This window comes from Neoarius graeffei, chromosome 14 (assembly GCF_027579695.1).
Source record: "Neoarius graeffei isolate fNeoGra1 chromosome 14, fNeoGra1.pri, whole genome shotgun sequence".
NCBI classification, from domain to species: domain Eukaryota; kingdom Metazoa; phylum Chordata; class Actinopteri; order Siluriformes; family Ariidae; genus Neoarius; species Neoarius graeffei.
In genome coordinates this window covers 6,089,317-6,108,565 of record NC_083582.1, presented here as the reverse complement: position 1 = coordinate 6,108,565, position 19,249 = coordinate 6,089,317, and the positions used below count along the sequence as shown (strand labels likewise).

The following is a 19,249-nucleotide window of genomic DNA, read 5'->3' as shown; positions in this document are numbered from 1 at the left end:
TTGAGGGAAATGAAATAGAGGTGGTCCACTCGTATAAATATCTTGGTATCCTGCTTGATGACACCCTGACATTCAAAGCCCACATTGAAAATCTTGTTAAGAAACTTAAACTGAAGCTGGGATTTTATTTAGAAATACATTTTGTTTTTCTTTTGATGTTAAGAAGCGCCTTGTCGCTGCAACCTGTTTATCTATTTTAGACTATGGAGACTTGTTGTACATGAACGCTTCAGCTCAATGCCTGAGTAAGATTGACTCTGTGTATCATGCTGCCCTGAGGTTCATCACTAATTATAGGGCCTTGACCCATCACTGCGAACTATATTCCCGAGTCAGATGGCCATCACTGTCTACCAGGAGGCTGACTCACTGGTATACCTTTACAGTGGGGCAAAAAAGTATTTAGTCAGTCACCAATTGTGCAAGTTCTCCCACTTAAAAAGATGAGAGAGGCCTGTAATTTTCATCATAGGTACACTTCAACTATGAGAGACAGAATGAGAAAAAAAATCCAGGAAATCACATTGTCTGATTTTTAAAGAATTTATTTGCAAATTATGGTGGAAAATAAGTATTTGGTCAATAACAAAAGTTCATCTCAATACTTTGTTATATACCCTTTGTTGGCAATGACAGAGGTCAAACATTTTCTGTAAGTCTTCACAAGGTTTTCACACACTGTTGCTGGTATTTTGGCCCATTCCTCCATGCAGATCTCCTCTAGAGCAGTGATGTTTTGGGGCTGTCGCTGGGCAACACGGACTTTCAACTCCCTCCAAAGATTTTCTATGGGGTTGAGATCTGGAGACTGGCTAGGCCACTCCAGGACCTTGAAATGCTTCTTACGAAGCCACTCCTTCGTTGCCCGGGCGGTGTGTTTGGGATCATTGTCATGCTGAAAGACCCAGCCACGTTTCATCTTCAATGCCCTTGCTGATGGAAGGAGGTTTTCACTCAAAATCTCACGATACATGGCCCCATTCATTCTTTCCTTTACACGGATCAGTCGTCCTGGTCCCTTTGCAGAAAAACAGCCCCAAAGCATGATGTTTCCACCCCCATGCTTCACAGTAGGTATGGTGTTCTTTGGATGCAACTCAGCATTCTTTCTCCTCCAAACACGACAAGTTGAGTTTTTTACCAAAAAGTTCTATTTTGGTTTCATCGGACCATATGACATTCTCCCAATCCTCTTCTGGATCATCCAAATGCTCTCTAGCAAACTTCAGACAGGCCTGGACATGTACTGGCTTAAGCAGGGGGACACGTCTGGCACTGCAGGATTTGAGTCCCTGGTGGCGTAGTGTGTTACTGACGGTAGCCTTTGTTACTTTGGTCCCAGCTCTCTGCAGGTCATTCACTAGGTCCTCCCGTGTGGTTCTGGGATTTTTGCTCACCGTTCTTGTGATCATTTTGACCCCACGGGGTGAGATCTTGCGTGGAGCCCCAGATCGAGGGAGATTATCAGTGGTCTTGTATGTCTTCCATTTTCTAATAATTGCTCCCACAGTTGATTTCTTCACACCAAGCTGCTTACCTATTGCAGATTCAGTCTTCCCAGCCTGGTGCAGGTCTACAATTTTGTTTCTGGTGTCCTTTGACAGCTCTTTGGTCTTGGCCATAGTGGAGTTTGGAGTGTGACCGTTTGAGGTTGTGGACAGGTGTCTTTTATACTGATAACGAGTTCAAACAGGTGCCATTAATACAGGTAACGAGTGGAGGACAGAGGAGCCTCTTAAAGAAGTTGTTACAGGTCTGTGAGAGCCAGAAATCTTGCTTGTTTGTAGGTGACCAAATACTTATTTTACCAAGGAATTTACCAATTAATTCATTAAAAATCCTACAATGTGATTTCCTGGATTCTTTCCCCCCATTCTGTCTCTCATAGTTGAAGTGTACCTATGATGAAATTTACAGACCTCTCTCATCTTTTTAAGTGGGAGAACTTGCACAGTTGGTGGCTGACTAAATACTTTTTTGCCCCACTGTATATACAAGGCAATACTTGGACTACTGCCACCCTATATCAGTAACCTAATCACACTGAGGAACCTTTACCCTGTCCACACTAGGGATTTTGTACCGATATGAAACTACTTTCGTACCGCAACACCTGTCCACACTAGCAACTATACCGGTACTGTAGCGGTATAACTGTATCGGTACAAAACCCACAAATGTATGGGTTTCGTACCGGTACAGTATCGGTACTGTAGCGCTTCGCTGTAGTGTGGACAGATGAAGCGGCTCTGTATCGATACAAATATAATGCGCATGCGCAAAGTCACACACCTCAATCGATGTCTTCACTGAATAAAATAGTGAAGAACGGAGATTCGTTTGTTTCTTTCTCAACTGCCTCGCGCGTTTTATACGATTCGACTGAATAAATGACCACCAGAAATACAGACTGTACATTGACAACAAAAAGCGCACACACGTTGTTTCATCCGTACGGAAGCCGAGAGAGGCCCTTCATATAATCCTTTTTTTTATTATTCACCTTGTTATCCCGAGATAACGATATAATTAATTCAGGATCTCGAGAAAACAACACAACTAATTCGAGATCTCGAGAAAACAAAACAATTATTTCATGATCTCGAGCAAACAGCTGAGAAATGGTTCATTCAGGTGCGCCAAGAGACTTGTGATATGCTGACTTTGGGGCTGTTTCTCATTCTGTATAGACGCAACTTTGGTCATTAGAATGTCTGGAATAATCGATCACCTAATAAGGCAATATTTTGATCAGGGGTGGACACGGAGAGATTGCATTAAAGGTGGAGTACAGTACAAGATTTTGGAATAACGGTTCCCGCAAGCCATATTTTGATGCTCCCACCCCCCGCGTCTCCACCCCTCCTCCCCCCGCGTCTCCACCCCCCTCCCTACCCGCGCCTCCAAACCATGTCGCCAAAACCATGTTTATGTGAACATAACGGTACTTACAGGTCAGAGCCTGAGAGTGAATCCGAACGAATAGTGGATACGGGAGGAGGAGGTGGTTTCAAAAACCCATGCTTCATTGGTGTCGAACTGGCTTGTGCCATGCCTTCATAACTAAGAAAACAATAAATAAGAGTTATCGTTTGTGCCACATACAGCTAAGCTAACAAATCGTTTGTATGCATGAAATAAATACCATGGAAAAACTACCATCAAGGACGTAATACGACTATACGCGTTAGTATAACAATCCGTGTCAGCTAACTTTGCAAATCATGCTAACTTAGCAAAACCTACATTGTGTATCCATTGCTTTGAAATGGCTGGAGTGGTCCCTGCGCATACTGTACGGGCAAGGGTAGGGGCGGGGGTGGGGCGGTGAGGGTTTGGGGTCGCGGGCTTCAGTCTGATTGATTGACGTGTCAGTATCCAATCATTTTGAGGTGATTACCTCGATATGATTGGATGGCGTTTTTCCTTTATTTTACACTGTAGACTGGATTAAAATATTTCGTTTTTGGGTCAAACCTTCTATTGTACTGCTTGCAACATGGATGTGAGGAGCTTTTCAAGCAATATGGTAAAAAATACTCCTGAAAAAAATCTCGTACTCCACCTTTAAGTCTTTTAATAAGGGATAATTTCAAAATTAGTCCGCGGCACCTCCGCAGAAGACTGGCCCGGCTTCGTCTCTACCGACGGAGATACAGTGATCCAGCTGAGATCACGAAACAATTGTTTTGTTTTCTCGAGATCTCGAAATAACGGATGCCATAATATTCTCGGAAGGAAGTTACTCGGTAACCACGGAAACATTTCGCGCACGCGCATTTCAACTACCGTGAAAGAAAACCGCAAACATTTCTCGCTAGTGTGGACAGATGCACTAAACTGTACCGGTATACTTTGTATCGATACAGTTATACCACTTTCGTACCGGTATAAGTGTGAACACAGCACTTGACTCTTATGGCCTGCGCTCCAATGATCGTTTGCTGCTCTCTGTCCCGTCCGTCCGTCCGCACAGAGCAGGGAAAAAAAGCTTTTGTTTTCTCTGCCCCCACCACCTGGAACAAGCTGCAAAAGGACCTAAAAATAAAAGAACTTATTCCATTGAGCGATTTTAACTCCAGACTGAGAGCACTTGAGACGGCGTCCCTGATTTCTAACTGTTTTAAATGATTATTTTTTCCTTTTAATTAGACTCCTGTAAATTGTAATTTTAATTTTGTAACCTGTGCTGCCTCTTGGCCAGGACGCCCTTGTAAAAGAGATTATTAATCTCAATGGGTCTTCTCTCCTGGTAAAATAAAGGTTAAAAAAAAAAAATTACTGTTTTACTTGCATGAAAACTTTTTCTGGACTACAACCAAAACCAAGTGACCTTGGACACACTCTTCGATCTCCTTCAGGATGAGGATGCCAGAAACCGTAACTGTGAATAAAAAAGACTTGTATAACTTAATCGTACATCAGAGGTTTGTCGAGGCTCTCCGTGACCGCAGCATACCCGTTTTAAATGTTTACTGTAGTTTGCCACTGTACAGATCTTGGCAAACGGAGCCAACTTTGCAGCGAGAACACTCTTTCTCCTGCTCCAAGCCGCAGAAAATGACAGTCATTGAGAGTAAGCGTGTAGTGAGAAGTGTGGGAAACAATACAGTGCTGCAGTCACCTATCTGTTCACTGTCAACTTCCTACCATGCACTCGTGAGGTTTTACAATCAAGCTGCGAGATAAAGAGAGGGTTTTATTTCCTTTCAGCTTGGAGACCAATTTGGCATTTTAAAGTTAACTTCAGAATGATGATGATGTAGCGTTTTAATATTTAAAGCTGTTTTGATCGTGACTGGCTCGGTTATAAATTCAGTAGACAAGAATGAGCAAGGAATAAAACATGCTGTTTTCGCAGTCCATGATGACGTAGTGTGATAAAACGATCATTTTAGGAATGGCGTACAGTAAAACTTCCAGTAGCACTCCGAACTCACCCACAGTCAACCACTTTTGCACTTCGCACCTTCATGACATGCAGTGGGAACAAGAGGTGAACAAAGGGTCAAATAAAATAATTTGGAACTTCAAATATTTTTATTCATGTTCCTCTTGCTGTGTCTCGCAGATTTGAGGAGTACAAGGCACTGCAGATGCTGGTGGCTTTGCTGTCAGATCAGCCCGAAGAGGTGTTGGTCAACGTGGTGGGGGCTCTAGGAGAATGCGCCCAAAGACCGATCAACCGCACCACCATCCGAAAGAGCGGCGGCATCCCGCCCCTGGTCAGCCTGCTCACTGGAACCAACCAGGCTCTGCTAGTCAATGTCACCAGGGCTGTAGGAGCCTGTGCTATGGATCCAGAAAACATGGCGTAAGTCCTCAAGCTTCTTGAAAATAGCTCATAGCTCAATGGGTGGGAACCATTACAGTTCGCTGTAGCATGTTCTTCATTATGGTGGACATTCCAGAGTCTTGATCTAGATCTAGCTCTGGGGCCCATGAGTAATTTCTATTTATTTGTTTTTTTTTGTAGATTTCACTTTGCTCCTTTCGAGATTTCATAAATGTGATTCTTTCAAAAGTGCACAATGTTCTAAGTTGGAAAAGGTTTCTCTTTGAACCAAAGTGCTCACGGTCTTGATTTTAAACTCTCGCTGCTGATCATCTCTCTACAGCTTGGTGAAGAAGGGAAGGGTACAGAACCGCTCTAGGTCAACATGACCTCTGCTGTGATGTACCATATTAGAGCGTTTACTAGCCACAGCCCAGAATAGATTTTAAGTCGAGCGTTTTCTGACAGTAGCATACAGGCTTACATTGCTGGCAGCAGCACCCATCCAACGAGCCAACTTTAAAATGGCTCCTCTGCCCTTGGCTTGGTTAGGGCTTAGAGGAAACCACAATGTTGCTCTGGCTGAAATATGCTGTTGCCACCAATTTCATACTGTAAGCCAAGTTCCGCTCCTTATTGGATTTAAAATGCTCTTTGAACAATGCTTCAGCAGCGTACAGTGCAGAATATCTCCATCTCAGCTCGCCCAAGGACGTCTGTAAACATCCCTGTTATCGTTTGGTTTTAGTAAGGCACAATATTGTTCTTCCCAGCGTGTTGACTGCAGCAGCGACCGATCCAAAGGGTCCCCAGAGGGCCCTGACCAGCCTGATGTCTGTGTCCCATCCAAGACCTGACAGGTCCAGTGTGGAAACCCTCATGGCTCAGTGCTTTAATGACAGAGCTCAGGGTTTTCTGTTTATGCTACCTGCTGATCTCTTCATATTTGTGGCCAGGGCGGAGGCCTTGATTGTTTCACTGTGGTCATTTTGTGTAAGCTGCAGCACAAAGTTGGCACCAGCGGTCAGGGCCCAGCCACACGAAACTGGAACAGAGAGCAGGACACGGACAAGCACCGAGAATACCTTTGGTCCACCATGTGCACATCCAATCCCGTGAATTTAGTTAAACTTGATGAGGATCAATAAAGAACAGAAAGGTTTAAAAGAAACTGAAGGATGCTCAAGACATGACTCATGGAAATTCATTCTGTTCTTGTTTTACTAATTTCTTGTTGATTTTGTTAATGGTAAGGAAGTGATTTCCTTGAAGAGGTTGCAGGTGTTCCACAAGGGTGTAGCCTCATGCTTCTAGCTTTAACCAGTGTTGTGTTCCTGCCATCTGCGATCAGAGGACCATGTATTTTTCCTTTTCGCTTCTTTTTCTGTTGACGACAAACTACCGTCCCCTGCCCCCCCAGACAACATTTTGAAAGCTTTCATCTAAACAAATGAATTGAATAAGTTAGGGATTTGTAGTTGGCAGAAATGCTTATCCCAGGGACGCATATATTCATTCATTCATTCATCTTCAGCATCCACTGAAGATCCGGAGAATCTAGAGCATATCCCAGGAAAACTGGATGCATGGTGGGAATCCGCCCTCCAATCTACTTACCAGCATGTTTTAGGAGGTGGGAGGAAATCTGAGAACTTGGAAGAAACCCACACAGGCACTGGGAGAACAGTCAGTAACCTACGGTCAGGATTGAACAAGGGACCCATGAATATGTTTTATAGCCGGGTAAACATGAGAAACACCACAGCGCATCAGGTCTGATATACAGTACTTCCGGTTTATTCCTGGAGAACCTCAGTGCTTCGCTGTCAGAACTTATCCGCTTCTGCGCTCATCCTTCAATTTGCCGACACCATTATTTTCCAGATTTCTCTTCAGACGGGTTTACACTCTATGACTTCCCGTTACAAACAAAAATTGCATATTGGTGTTGGCGGTGAAAATGGCGGTCTGAGAACGCATAACGTGACGCACTCACTGACAACGTTTACATGCACACCCAAATCGAGCTGCTGTCGGTCATCGAGCTGAAGGTCCCAGCAGGGGTGCCAGAGAAATCCAATCCTACATGCACACAAGGAAATTGAGCTATTGTGTGAGGTACATTGTGCACCCGAGCCACAGGTGGCGCTACACGCCCCATCGTGTTGGTACACTTCCGGTTGTCGTCATGAAGAAGAGCTATTCAAGAGTATAAACAAAGTTCTCAGCAGTGTTGCCAGATACTGCTGACGTTTTCCAGCCCAAAACATGTTCAAATCCGCCAAAATGCACTTAAAACCGCCCAATCTGGCAACACTGGCAGTTCCGTGTTCACAAGTTCTGTGCTCAAGCTGTTAGGCTTGCTCTAACAGACTGTATGGCTACAAACTGTCCTGCGCAGACCACTGTTTTGTAAGACAACTTATTTTGCACAATTGTATATTTTTCTAAAGTCCATTTTTTGCTTACAAAAAAATATATATATTTTTTTGCTTACAATTTAACTTATGTCTTAATAAACACACAAAAAGTTCAATTGCTTTGTTTTTATTGATATTCTTCAGATGTTGGACATATATATACACACACACACACACACACACACACACACAAATACAATGACTTGTTTATGTACACAATTCACAGCTATGCAACAGCTGTACAGATGTATTTGGTGATACAGTAAGTGAGCTAAATTTTAACAGTGCAAACAATGCCACAAAAAGAAAAGATTCATGCCGTTGTCATGATTCGTTGTCATGCCGACCGAGGCTGTGTTTCCCGCTTGTGGTCTCGTCACTCGTCACTTCCGGAAGGGGCAGTGCTGAAGTAAGTAGCTCGAATACGTAGCTCGATAGGGTTTACATGCACTAAGTAGCTCGGCAGAAATCGCATAATCTAGGTCGTGTAGCTCGATTCCGAGAAATCAAGTTCGGTTCAATTTCAGCCGAATTAAGGTGTATACATGGCATTTAGAACTTCGATTTCAGTCGAGCAACGGCAGAAATTCGATTCTCTCTATGTGCATGTAAACGCACTGACTGAGGGTTGATTTAGTGCCATTCCAAACAAAATGGCCAACGAGAAAGTTCTGGCAATGTGAGAGGGGAAAAAATTCATCATCTCCGTATGATGCTCATCTAAAAGCCACCAACAGGATGGACAGCTAGAAGTACGGGAGTGGCAATGGCCAAACATCAGCAAAACAGGCTAATGAACAGAAAAATATCCTTATTATATTTTTTCATACGTACTTGGAAGAATGTTTGCGTTTATCTTTTCTGCATAAGGTGTCGTACAGGTCAAGGGTGTTTTTTTTTTGGATAATAACTGTACTGTCCACATCTGCAAAAAAAAATGTGTTAAATAACTATGGAATCAATTTTGTGCCAAAATGTTCATAGAATACTTTTGAAATCTCATCTCATTATCTGTAGCCGCTTTATCCTTCTACAGGGTTGCAGGCGAGCTGGATCCTATCCCAGCTGACTACGGGCGAAAGGCGGGGTACACCCTGGACAAGTCGCCAGGTCATCACAGGGCTGACACATAGACACAGACAACCATTCACACTCACATTCACACCTACGCTCAATTTAGAGTCACCAGTTACCCTAACCTGCATGTCTTTGGACTGTGGGGGAAACCGGAGCACCCGGAGGAAACCCACGCGGACACGGGGAGAACATGCAAACTCCGCACAGAAAGGCCCTCGCCGGCCACGGGGCTCGAACCCAGGACCTTCTTGCTGTGAGGCGACAGCGCTAACCACTACACCACCGTGCCGCCCCCTACTTTTGAAATATCAAACAAAAATGATAAATCAAAATTCAAAAAAAAAAAATCAGTTTTTTTAGACTGGCAAACAATTCGTGTAATCGTGCAAAATATCAGTCTATTACTCTTCAGAAACCTTTTATTTTTGTTCTGCGTCTTTCTCAGTTTTGTTTGACGTAATTTATTTTGGTTGCGATTCCAGCTTTCTCGTTTGCGCTCCCTGACTTTTTGCTTGCAGTTTTGGCACAAACTTCACGTGTGGGTGGGCTGTCCAGGAACGCATTCCCATTGGCTAACTTGTGTTTGACTGACAGCTACGCTCAGCCATTCCCTACTCGGATTCTGGCGGACTGTTTGACGAGTGACCGATCCATTGACGGTAAACAAGGATCGACTGGACTTCAGTGGCGACTATGATACTGAATTAATTCAACAAAGTGTAAGTGCGGGACAGATGTGTTGTGTGTGTCGCAGTAGTACACAAGTCCACTCGATCCTTGTTTACCGTCAATGGATCGGTCACTCGTCAGACAGTCCGCCAGAATCCGAGTAGGGAATGGCTGAGCGTAGCTGTCAGTCAAACACAAGTTAGCCAATGGGAATGCGTTCCTGGACAGCCCGCCCACACGTGAAGTTTGTGCCCAAACTGCAAGCAAAAAGTCAGGGAGCGCAAACGAGAAAGCTGGAATCGCAACCAAAATAAATTACGCCAAACAAAACTGAGAAAGACGCGGAACAAAAATAAAAGGTTTCTGAAGAGTAATAGACTGATATTTTGTACGATTACACGAATAATTTGTTTGCCAGTCTAAAAAAAAAATTGACTTTTTAAAAATTTTTTTTTTGTTTTTTTGTATTTTGATTTGTCGTTTTTGTTTGATATTTCAAAAGTATTTTATGAACATTTTGGCACAAAATTGATTCCATAAATAGCCACCCACAAACTGTCAACTTCACCCTGTATAGGTATGGAATCCATATCCGAGAGTAAGAGAGAGTTTTTGACCCCACCATCATCCGAACTCATGATGTTCTTCGAGCAAGTTTACCCAAACCCGCAGGACCAGCAGGTTATGGGTCAACCCGCGCATCACTAACTAGCTGATTTCCCGATCCGTGTCGTCAGCAGAACTTAGTCTTTTTTTTTTTTAATAGCTGATCTGTTGTTGAAGGATTTTCATCGTATAATCTGACATGGAGAAAACACCATCATCATCATCATCAGTCTGTTATAGAAATAAATGTTATTGGGATCATTTCATACAATTTGCTCAGATTGCTGAGTCAAACCGCCTTTGAGCTGCTTAGTTACGATGCTTTTTTGCTAAAACTGCTATACAAATGAAATTGAATTCAAAACTTAGTGGAAATTTTGCATGAGCAAATTTGAGTCTTGTTAATTGTACGTCATTCTTGTACCCTGGAGGAATTCATTAGTTTGTACGTTGTAATGGATCGCGTTTAACAACGTAACACAAAAGAAAAGTCTGCGCGGATAAAACAAAGCCGTCGTGTTTAACTGCGCTCGAGTGCCATGTGATTCTCTGGGAATTTCTCTAGTAGCACAGCACATGACCCAATGTGTTCCACTGTGTTTTGCACCATCTGAATCTTATTACTTTTACAAGACTATTATAGACTCCAGTCCTATTCCTAATTAAGGCTGGACACAAATATGGAGCTTTATGTTCGAGCCGTCTCAGTTAGGCAAGCGTAACCAGAGATTGTCTAAAAGAATAATATGTTTATGGACGTATGCGACCACAGTGGTGTAGTAAAAATCCACAGGGCTTGTTTTTGAAGAAATAAGGTCACTCTCTGCGTTTGAGTGAGAGCAACAAGGAGCGTTGGGCTCCAGAAAAAAATACATCACCTCCTAAGCAACATGTCCCAGTCACGTATATTTAGGATTGGCTCTTTATTTTTTACATTTACACTTGGTTGTGGACAGAAAGCCTTTATTTGCCTCCCACACACATTTTTGCTTTTTGTCTTGTGGCGTATTTTGAGAGCGCAGTGGTGGAGTTTGAGTAATTAGAATAGCTGCTATATGATTGTTTCCTGTTGCAGACCAGCATGGTCACGTCTGTGTAGGACATTAAGCAGAGACTGTCCACACTGAGAATGTCCACACCAACAGTGTTGGCATCCACACTGAGAGAGGAAGCCTACATCGGCATTGGCACCGAGAGAGAGAGAGAGAGAGGAAGCCTACATCGGCAGTGGCACCGAGAGAGAGAAAGGAGGCCGGCATCAGTGTCAGCACCAAGTGAGAGAGAGGAGGCCAGCGTCTGTGTCAGCACTGAAAGAGAGAGAGAGAGGAGGCTGGTGTTGGTGTCGGCACTGAGAGAGAGAGAGAGAGAGAGAGAGAGGAGGCTGGTGTTGGTGTCGGCACTGAGAGAGAGAGAGAGAGAGGAGGCCAGTGTTGGTGTCGGCACTGAGAGAGAGAGAGAGAGAGAGGAGGCTGGTGTTGGTGTCGGCACTGAGAGAGAGAGAGGAGGCTGGTGTTGGTGTCAGCACTGAAAGAGAGAGAGAGAGGAGGCTGGTGTTGGTGTCGGCACTGAGAGAGAGAGAGAGAGAGAGAGGAGGCCAGTGTTGGTGTCGGCACTGAGAGAGAGAGAGAGAGAGGAGGCTGGTGTTGGTGTCGGCACTGAGAGAGAGAGAGGAGGCTGGTGTTGGTGTCGGCACTGAAAGAGAGAGAGAGAGGAGGCTGGTGTTGGTGTCGGCACTGAGAGAGAGAGAGAGAGAGAGGAGGCCGGTGTTGGTGTCGGCACTGAGAGAGAGAGAGGAGGCCAGTGTTGGTGTCGGCACTGAGAGAGAGAGGAGGCTGGTGTCCGCACTGAGAGAGAGAGGAGGCTGGTGTTGGTGTCGGCACTGAGAGAGAGAGGAGGCTGGTGTTGGTGTCGGCACTGAGAGAGAGAGGAGGCTGGTGTTGGTGTCGGCACTGAGAGAGAGAGAGAGAGAGAGAGGAGGCCAGTGTTGGTGTCGGCACTGAGAGAGAGAGAGAGAGAGAGAGAGAGAGGAGGCTGGTGTTGGTGTCGGCACTGAGAGAGAGAGAGGAGGCCGGTGTTGGTGTCGGCACTGAGAGAGAGAGAGAGAGAGAGGAGGCTGGTGTTGGTGTCGGCACTGAAAGAGAGAGAGAGAGAGAGAGAGAGGGGAGGCCAGTGTTGGTGTCGGCCCCGAAAGAGAGAGAGAGAGAGAGAGAGGGGAGGCCGGTGTTGGTGTCGGCACTGGAAGAGAGAGAGAGAGAGGAGGCCAGTGTTGGTGTCGGCACCGAAAGAGAGAGAGGGGAGGCCGGTGTTGGTGTCGGCACTGGAAGAGAGAGAGAGAGAGGAGGCTGGTGTTGGTGTCGGCACCGAAAGAGAGAGAGGGGAGGCCGGTGTTGGTGTCGGCACTGGAAGAGAGAGAGAGAGGGGAGGCTGGTGTTGGTGTCGGCACTGAAAGAGAGAGAGAGAGGAGGCTGGTGTTGGTGTCGGCACTGAAAGAGAGAGAGAGGGGAGGCCGGTGTTGGTGTCGGCACTGAAAGAGAGAGAGAGAGAGGGGAGGCCGGTGTTGGTGTCGGCACTGAAAGAGAGAGAGAGAGAGAGAGGGGAGGCCGGTGTTGGTGTCGGCACTGAAAGAGAGAGAGAGAGGGGAGGCCGGTGTTGGTGTCGGCACTGAAAGAGAGAGAGAGAGAGAGGGGAGGCCGGTGTTGGTGTCGGCACTGAAAGAGAGAGAGAGAGAGAGGGGAGGCCGGTGTTGGTGTCGGCACTGAAAGAGAGAGAGAGAGGGGAGGCCGGTGTTGGTGTCGGCACTGAAAGAGAGAGAGAGAGAGAGGGGAGGCCGGTGTTGGTGTCGGCACTGGAAGAGAGAGAGAGAGGGGAGGCCGGTGTTGGTGTCAGCACTGAAAGAGAGAGAGAGAGAGGAGGCCAGTGTTGGTGTTGGCACTGAAAGGAGAGAGAGAGGAGGCTGGTGTTGGTGTCGGCACTGAAAGAGAGAGAGAGAGGGGAGGCCGGTGTTGGTGTCGGCACTGAAAGAGAGAGAGAGAGAGAGGGGGGGCCGGTGTTGGTGTCGGCACTGGAAGAGAGAGAGAGAGAGAGAGAGAGAGAGGAGGCTGGTGTTGGTGTCGGCACTGAAAGAGAGAGAGAGAGAGGAGGCCAGTGTTGGTGTCGGCACCGAAAGAGAGAGAGGGGAGGCCGGTGTTGGTGTCGGCACTGGAAGAGAGAGAGAGAGAGAGGGGGGAGGCCGGTGTTGGTGTCGGCACTGAAAGAGAGAGAGAGAGAGGAGGCTGGTGTTGGTGTCGGCACCGAAAGAGAGAGAGGGGAGGCCGGTGTTGGTGTCGGCACTGGAAGAGAGAGAGAGAGGGGAGGCTGGTGTTGGTGTCGGCACCGAAAGAGAGAGAGGGGAGGCCGGTGTTGGTGTCGGCACTGGAAGAGAGAGAGAGAGAGGGGGGAGGCCGGTGTTGGTGTCGGCACTGAAAGAGAGAGAGAGAGGAGGCTGGTGTTGGTGTCGGCACCGAAAGAGAGAGAGGGGAGGCCGGTGTTGGTGTCGGCACTGGAAGAGAGAGAGAGAGAGAGAGGGGAGGCCGGTGTTGGTGTCGGCACTGAAAGAGAGAGAGAGAGAGAGAGGGGAGGCCGGTGTTGGTGTCGGCACTGGAAGAGAGAGAGAGAGAGGAGGCCAGTGTTGGTGTCGGCACCGAAAGAGAGAGAGGGGAGGCCGGTGTTGGTGTCGGCACTGGAAGAGAGAGAGAGAGAGAGGGGGGAGGCCGGTGTTGGTGTCGGCACTGAAAGAGAGAGAGAGAGGAGGCTGGTGTTGGTGTCGGCACCGAAAGAGAGAGAGGGGAGGCCGGTGTTGGTGTCGGCACTGGAAGAGAGAGAGAGAGAGGGGGGAGGCCGGTGTTGGTGTCGGCACTGAAAGAGAGAGAGAGAGAGAGAGGAGGCTGGTGTTGGTGTCGGCACCGAAAGAGAGAGAGGGGAGGCCGGTGTTGGTGTCGGCACTGGAAGAGAGAGAGAGAGGGGAGGCTGGTGTTGGTGTCGGCACTGAAAGAGAGAGAGAGAGGAGGCTGGTGTTGGTGTCGGCACTGAAAGAGAGAGAGAGGGGAGGCCGGTGTTGGTGTCGGCACTGAAAGAGAGAGAGAGGGGAGGCCGGTGTTGGTGTCGGCACTGAAAGAGAGAGAGAGAGAGAGAGAGAGAGGGGAGGCCGGTGTTGGTGTCGGCACTGAAAGAGAGAGAGAGGGGAGGCCGGTGTTGGTGTCGGCACTGAAAGAGAGAGAGAGAGGGGAGGCCGGTGTTGGTGTCGGCACTGAAAGAGAGAGAGAGAGAGAGGGGAGGCCGGTGTTGGTGTCGGCACTGAAAGAGAGAGAGAGAGAGAGAGGGGAGGCCGGTGTTGGTGTCGGCACTGAAAGAGAGAGAGAGAGAGAGAGGGGAGGCTGGTGTTGGTGTCGGCACTGGAAGAGAGAGAGAGAGAGAGGGGAGGCCGGTGTTGGTGTCAGCACTGAAAGAGAGAGAGAGAGAGGAGGCCAGTGTTGGTGTTGGCACTGAAAGGAGAGAGAGAGGAGGCTGGTGTTGGTGTCGGCACTGAAAGAGAGAGAGAGAGAGAGAGAGAGGGGAGGCCGGTGTTGGTGTCGGCACTGAAAGAGAGAGAGAGAGAGAGGGGAGGCCGGTGTTGGTGTCGGCACTGGAAGAGAGAGAGAGAGAGAGAGAGAGGAGGCTGGTGTTGGTGTCGGCACTGAAAGAGAGAGAGAGAGAGGAGGCCAGTGTTGGTGTCGGCACCGAAAGAGAGAGAGGGGAGGCCGGTGTTGGTGTCGGCACTGGAAGAGAGAGAGAGAGAGAGGGGGGAGGCCGGTGTTGGTGTCGGCACTGAAAGAGAGAGAGAGAGGAGGCTGGTGTTGGTGTCGGCACCGAAAGAGAGAGAGGGGAGGCCGGTGTTGGTGTCGGCACTGGAAGAGAGAGAGAGAGGGGAGGCTGGTGTTGGTGTCGGCACTGAAAGAGAGAGAGAGAGGAGGCTGGTGTTGGTGTCGGCACTGAAAGAGAGAGAGAGGGGAGGCCGGTGTTGGTGTCGGCACTGAAAGAGAGAGAGAGAGAGGGGAGGCCGGTGTTGGTGTCGGCACTGAAAGAGAGAGAGAGAGAGAGAGGGGAGGCCGGTGTTGGTGTCGGCACTGAAAGAGAGAGAGAGGGGAGGCCGGTGTTGGTGTCGGCACTGAAAGAGAGAGAGAGAGAGAGGGGAGGCCGGTGTTGGTGTCGGCACCGAAAGAGAGAGAGGGGAGGCCGGTGTTGGTGTCGGCACTGGAAGAGAGAGAGAGAGAGGAGGCTGGTGTTGGTGTCGGCACCGAAAGAGAGAGAGGGGAGGCCGGTGTTGGTGTCGGCACTGGAAGAGAGAGAGAGAGGGGAGGCTGGTGTTGGTGTCGGCACTGAAAGAGAGAGAGAGAGGAGGCTGGTGTTGGTGTCGGCACTGAAAGAGAGAGAGAGGGGAGGCCGGTGTTGGTGTCGGCACTGAAAGAGAGAGAGAGAGAGGGGAGGCCGGTGTTGGTGTCGGCACTGAAAGAGAGAGAGAGAGAGAGAGGGGAGGCCGGTGTTGGTGTCGGCACTGAAAGAGAGAGAGAGAGGGGAGGCCGGTGTTGGTGTCGGCACTGAAAGAGAGAGAGAGAGAGAGGGGAGGCCGGTGTTGGTGTCGGCACTGAAAGAGAGAGAGAGAGAGAGGGGAGGCCGGTGTTGGTGTCGGCACTGAAAGAGAGAGAGAGAGGGGAGGCCGGTGTTGGTGTCGGCACTGAAAGAGAGAGAGAGAGAGAGGGGAGGCCGGTGTTGGTGTCGGCACTGGAAGAGAGAGAGAGAGGGGAGGCCGGTGTTGGTGTCAGCACTGAAAGAGAGAGAGAGAGAGGAGGCCAGTGTTGGTGTTGGCACTGAAAGGAGAGAGAGAGGAGGCTGGTGTTGGTGTCGGCACTGAAAGAGAGAGAGAGAGGGGAGGCCGGTGTTGGTGTCGGCACTGAAAGAGAGAGAGAGAGAGAGGGGGGGCCGGTGTTGGTGTCGGCACTGGAAGAGAGAGAGAGAGAGAGAGAGAGAGAGGAGGCTGGTGTTGGTGTCGGCACTGAAAGAGAGAGAGAGAGAGGAGGCCAGTGTTGGTGTCGGCACCGAAAGAGAGAGAGGGGAGGCCGGTGTTGGTGTCGGCACTGGAAGAGAGAGAGAGAGAGAGGGGGGAGGCCGGTGTTGGTGTCGGCACTGAAAGAGAGAGAGAGAGAGGAGGCTGGTGTTGGTGTCGGCACCGAAAGAGAGAGAGGGGAGGCCGGTGTTGGTGTCGGCACTGGAAGAGAGAGAGAGAGGGGAGGCTGGTGTTGGTGTCGGCACCGAAAGAGAGAGAGGGGAGGCCGGTGTTGGTGTCGGCACTGGAAGAGAGAGAGAGAGAGGGGGGAGGCCGGTGTTGGTGTCGGCACTGAAAGAGAGAGAGAGAGGAGGCTGGTGTTGGTGTCGGCACCGAAAGAGAGAGAGGGGAGGCCGGTGTTGGTGTCGGCACTGGAAGAGAGAGAGAGAGAGAGAGGGGAGGCCGGTGTTGGTGTCGGCACTGAAAGAGAGAGAGAGAGAGAGAGGGGAGGCCGGTGTTGGTGTCGGCACTGGAAGAGAGAGAGAGAGAGGAGGCCAGTGTTGGTGTCGGCACCGAAAGAGAGAGAGGGGAGGCCGGTGTTGGTGTCGGCACTGGAAGAGAGAGAGAGAGAGAGGGGGGAGGCCGGTGTTGGTGTCGGCACTGAAAGAGAGAGAGAGAGGAGGCTGGTGTTGGTGTCGGCACCGAAAGAGAGAGAGGGGAGGCCGGTGTTGGTGTCGGCACTGGAAGAGAGAGAGAGAGAGGGGGGAGGCCGGTGTTGGTGTCGGCACTGAAAGAGAGAGAGAGAGAGAGAGGAGGCTGGTGTTGGTGTCGGCACCGAAAGAGAGAGAGGGGAGGCCGGTGTTGGTGTCGGCACTGGAAGAGAGAGAGAGAGGGGAGGCTGGTGTTGGTGTCGGCACTGAAAGAGAGAGAGAGAGGAGGCTGGTGTTGGTGTCGGCACTGAAAGAGAGAGAGAGGGGAGGCCGGTGTTGGTGTCGGCACTGAAAGAGAGAGAGAGGGGAGGCCGGTGTTGGTGTCGGCACTGAAAGAGAGAGAGAGAGAGAGAGAGAGAGGGGAGGCCGGTGTTGGTGTCGGCACTGAAAGAGAGAGAGAGGGGAGGCCGGTGTTGGTGTCGGCACTGAAAGAGAGAGAGAGAGGGGAGGCCGGTGTTGGTGTCGGCACTGAAAGAGAGAGAGAGAGAGAGGGGAGGCCGGTGTTGGTGTCGGCACTGAAAGAGAGAGAGAGAGAGAGAGGGGAGGCCGGTGTTGGTGTCGGCACTGAAAGAGAGAGAGAGAGAGAGAGGGGAGGCTGGTGTTGGTGTCGGCACTGGAAGAGAGAGAGAGAGAGAGGGGAGGCCGGTGTTGGTGTCAGCACTGAAAGAGAGAGAGAGAGAGGAGGCCAGTGTTGGTGTTGGCACTGAAAGGAGAGAGAGAGGAGGCTGGTGTTGGTGTCGGCACTGAAAGAGAGAGAGAGAGAGAGAGAGAGGGGAGGCCGGTGTTGGTGTCGGCACTGAAAGAGAGAGAGAGAGAGAGGGGAGGCCGGTGTTGGTGTCGGCACTGGAAGAGAGAGAGAGAGAGAGAGAGAGGAGGCTGGTGTTGGTGTCGGCACTGAAAGAGAGAGAGAGAGAGGAGGCCAGTGTTGGTGTCGGCACCGAAAGAGAGAGAGGGGAGGCCGGTGTTGGTGTCGGCACTGGAAGAGAGAGAGAGAGAGAGGGGGGAGGCCGGTGTTGGTGTCGGCACTGAAAGAGAGAGAGAGAGGAGGCTGGTGTTGGTGTCGGCACCGAAAGAGAGAGAGGGGAGGCCGGTGTTGGTGTCGGCACTGGAAGAGAGAGAGAGAGGGGAGGCTGGTGTTGGTGTCGGCACTGAAAGAGAGAGAGAGAGGAGGCTGGTGTTGGTGTCGGCACTGAAAGAGAGAGAGAGGGGAGGCCGGTGTTGGTGTCGGCACTGAAAGAGAGAGAGAGAGAGGGGAGGCCGGTGTTGGTGTCGGCACTGAAAGAGAGAGAGAGAGAGAGAGGGGAGGCCGGTGTTGGTGTCGGCACTGAAAGAGAGAGAGAGGGGAGGCCGGTGTTGGTGTCGGCACTGAAAGAGAGAGAGAGAGAGAGGGGAGGCCGGTGTTGGTGTCGGCACTGAAAGAGAGAGAGAGAGAGAGAGGGGAGGCCGGTGTTGGTGTCGGCACTGAAAGAGAGAGAGAGAGAGAGGGGAGGCCGGTGTTGGTGTCGGCACTGGAAGAGAGAGAGAGAGAGAGAGGGGAGGCCGGTGTTGGTGTCGGCACTGGAAGAGAGAGAGAGAGAGAGAGAGGAGGCTGGTGTTGGTGTCGGCACTGAAAGAGAGAGAGAGAGAGGGGAGGCCGGTGTTGGTGTCGGCACTGGAAGAGAGAGAGAGAGAGAGAGAGAGAGGGGAGGCCGGTGTTGGTGTCGGCACTGGAAGAGAGAGAGAGAGAGAGGAGGCCAGTGTTGGTGTCGGCACCGAAAGAGAGAGAGGGGAGGCCGGTGTAGGTGTCGGCACTGGAAGAGAAAGAGAGAGAGAGAGAGAGAGGAGGCCGATGTTGGTGTCGGCACTGAAAGAGAGAGAGGGGAGGCCGGTGTTGGTGTCGGCACTGAAAGAGAGAGAGGGGAGGCCAGTGTCGGCACTGAAAGAGAGAGAGAGGGGAGGCCGGTGTTGGTGTCGGCACTGAAAGAGAGAGAGAGAGAGGGGAGGCCGGTGTTGGTGTCGGCACTGAGAGAGAGAGAGAGAGAGAGAGAGGAGGTTGGTGTTGGTGTCGGCACTGAGAGAGAGAGAGAGAGAGAGAGAGGAGGCTGGTGTTGGTGTCAGCACTGAAAGAGAGAGAGAGAGAGAGAGAGAGAGAGGAGGCCGGTGTTGGTGTCAGCACTGAGAGAGAGAGAGAGAGACAGAGAGAGAGAGAGAGAGGAGGCTGGTGTTGGTGTCAGCACTGAGAGAGAGAGAGAGAGAGAGAGAGAGAGGAGGCCGGTGTTGGTGTCGGCACTGAGAGAGAGAGAGAGAGAGAGAGGGGAGGCTGGTGTTGGTGTCAGCACTGAGAGAGAGAGAGAGAGAGAGAGAGAGGGGAGGCCGGTGTTGGTGTCAGCACTGAGAGAGAGAGAGAGAGAGAGAGGGGAGGCTGGTGTTGGTGTCAGCACTGAGAGAGAGAGAG

General features: G+C 50.0%; 1 protein-coding gene across 1 annotated transcript in view; it reads left to right on the top strand.

Annotated features, from left to right (window-relative positions):
* Positions 1 to 19,249, top strand: part of odad2 (outer dynein arm docking complex subunit 2) — a 178,544-nt gene that overhangs the window by 100,886 nt on the left and 58,409 nt on the right. Inside the window, exon 15 of the mRNA XM_060938718.1 lies at positions 5,072 to 5,314. Coding sequence (XP_060794701.1) covers positions 5,072 to 5,314 — 243 coding nt within the window. The remainder of the gene's footprint in view (positions 1 to 5,071; positions 5,315 to 19,249) is intronic.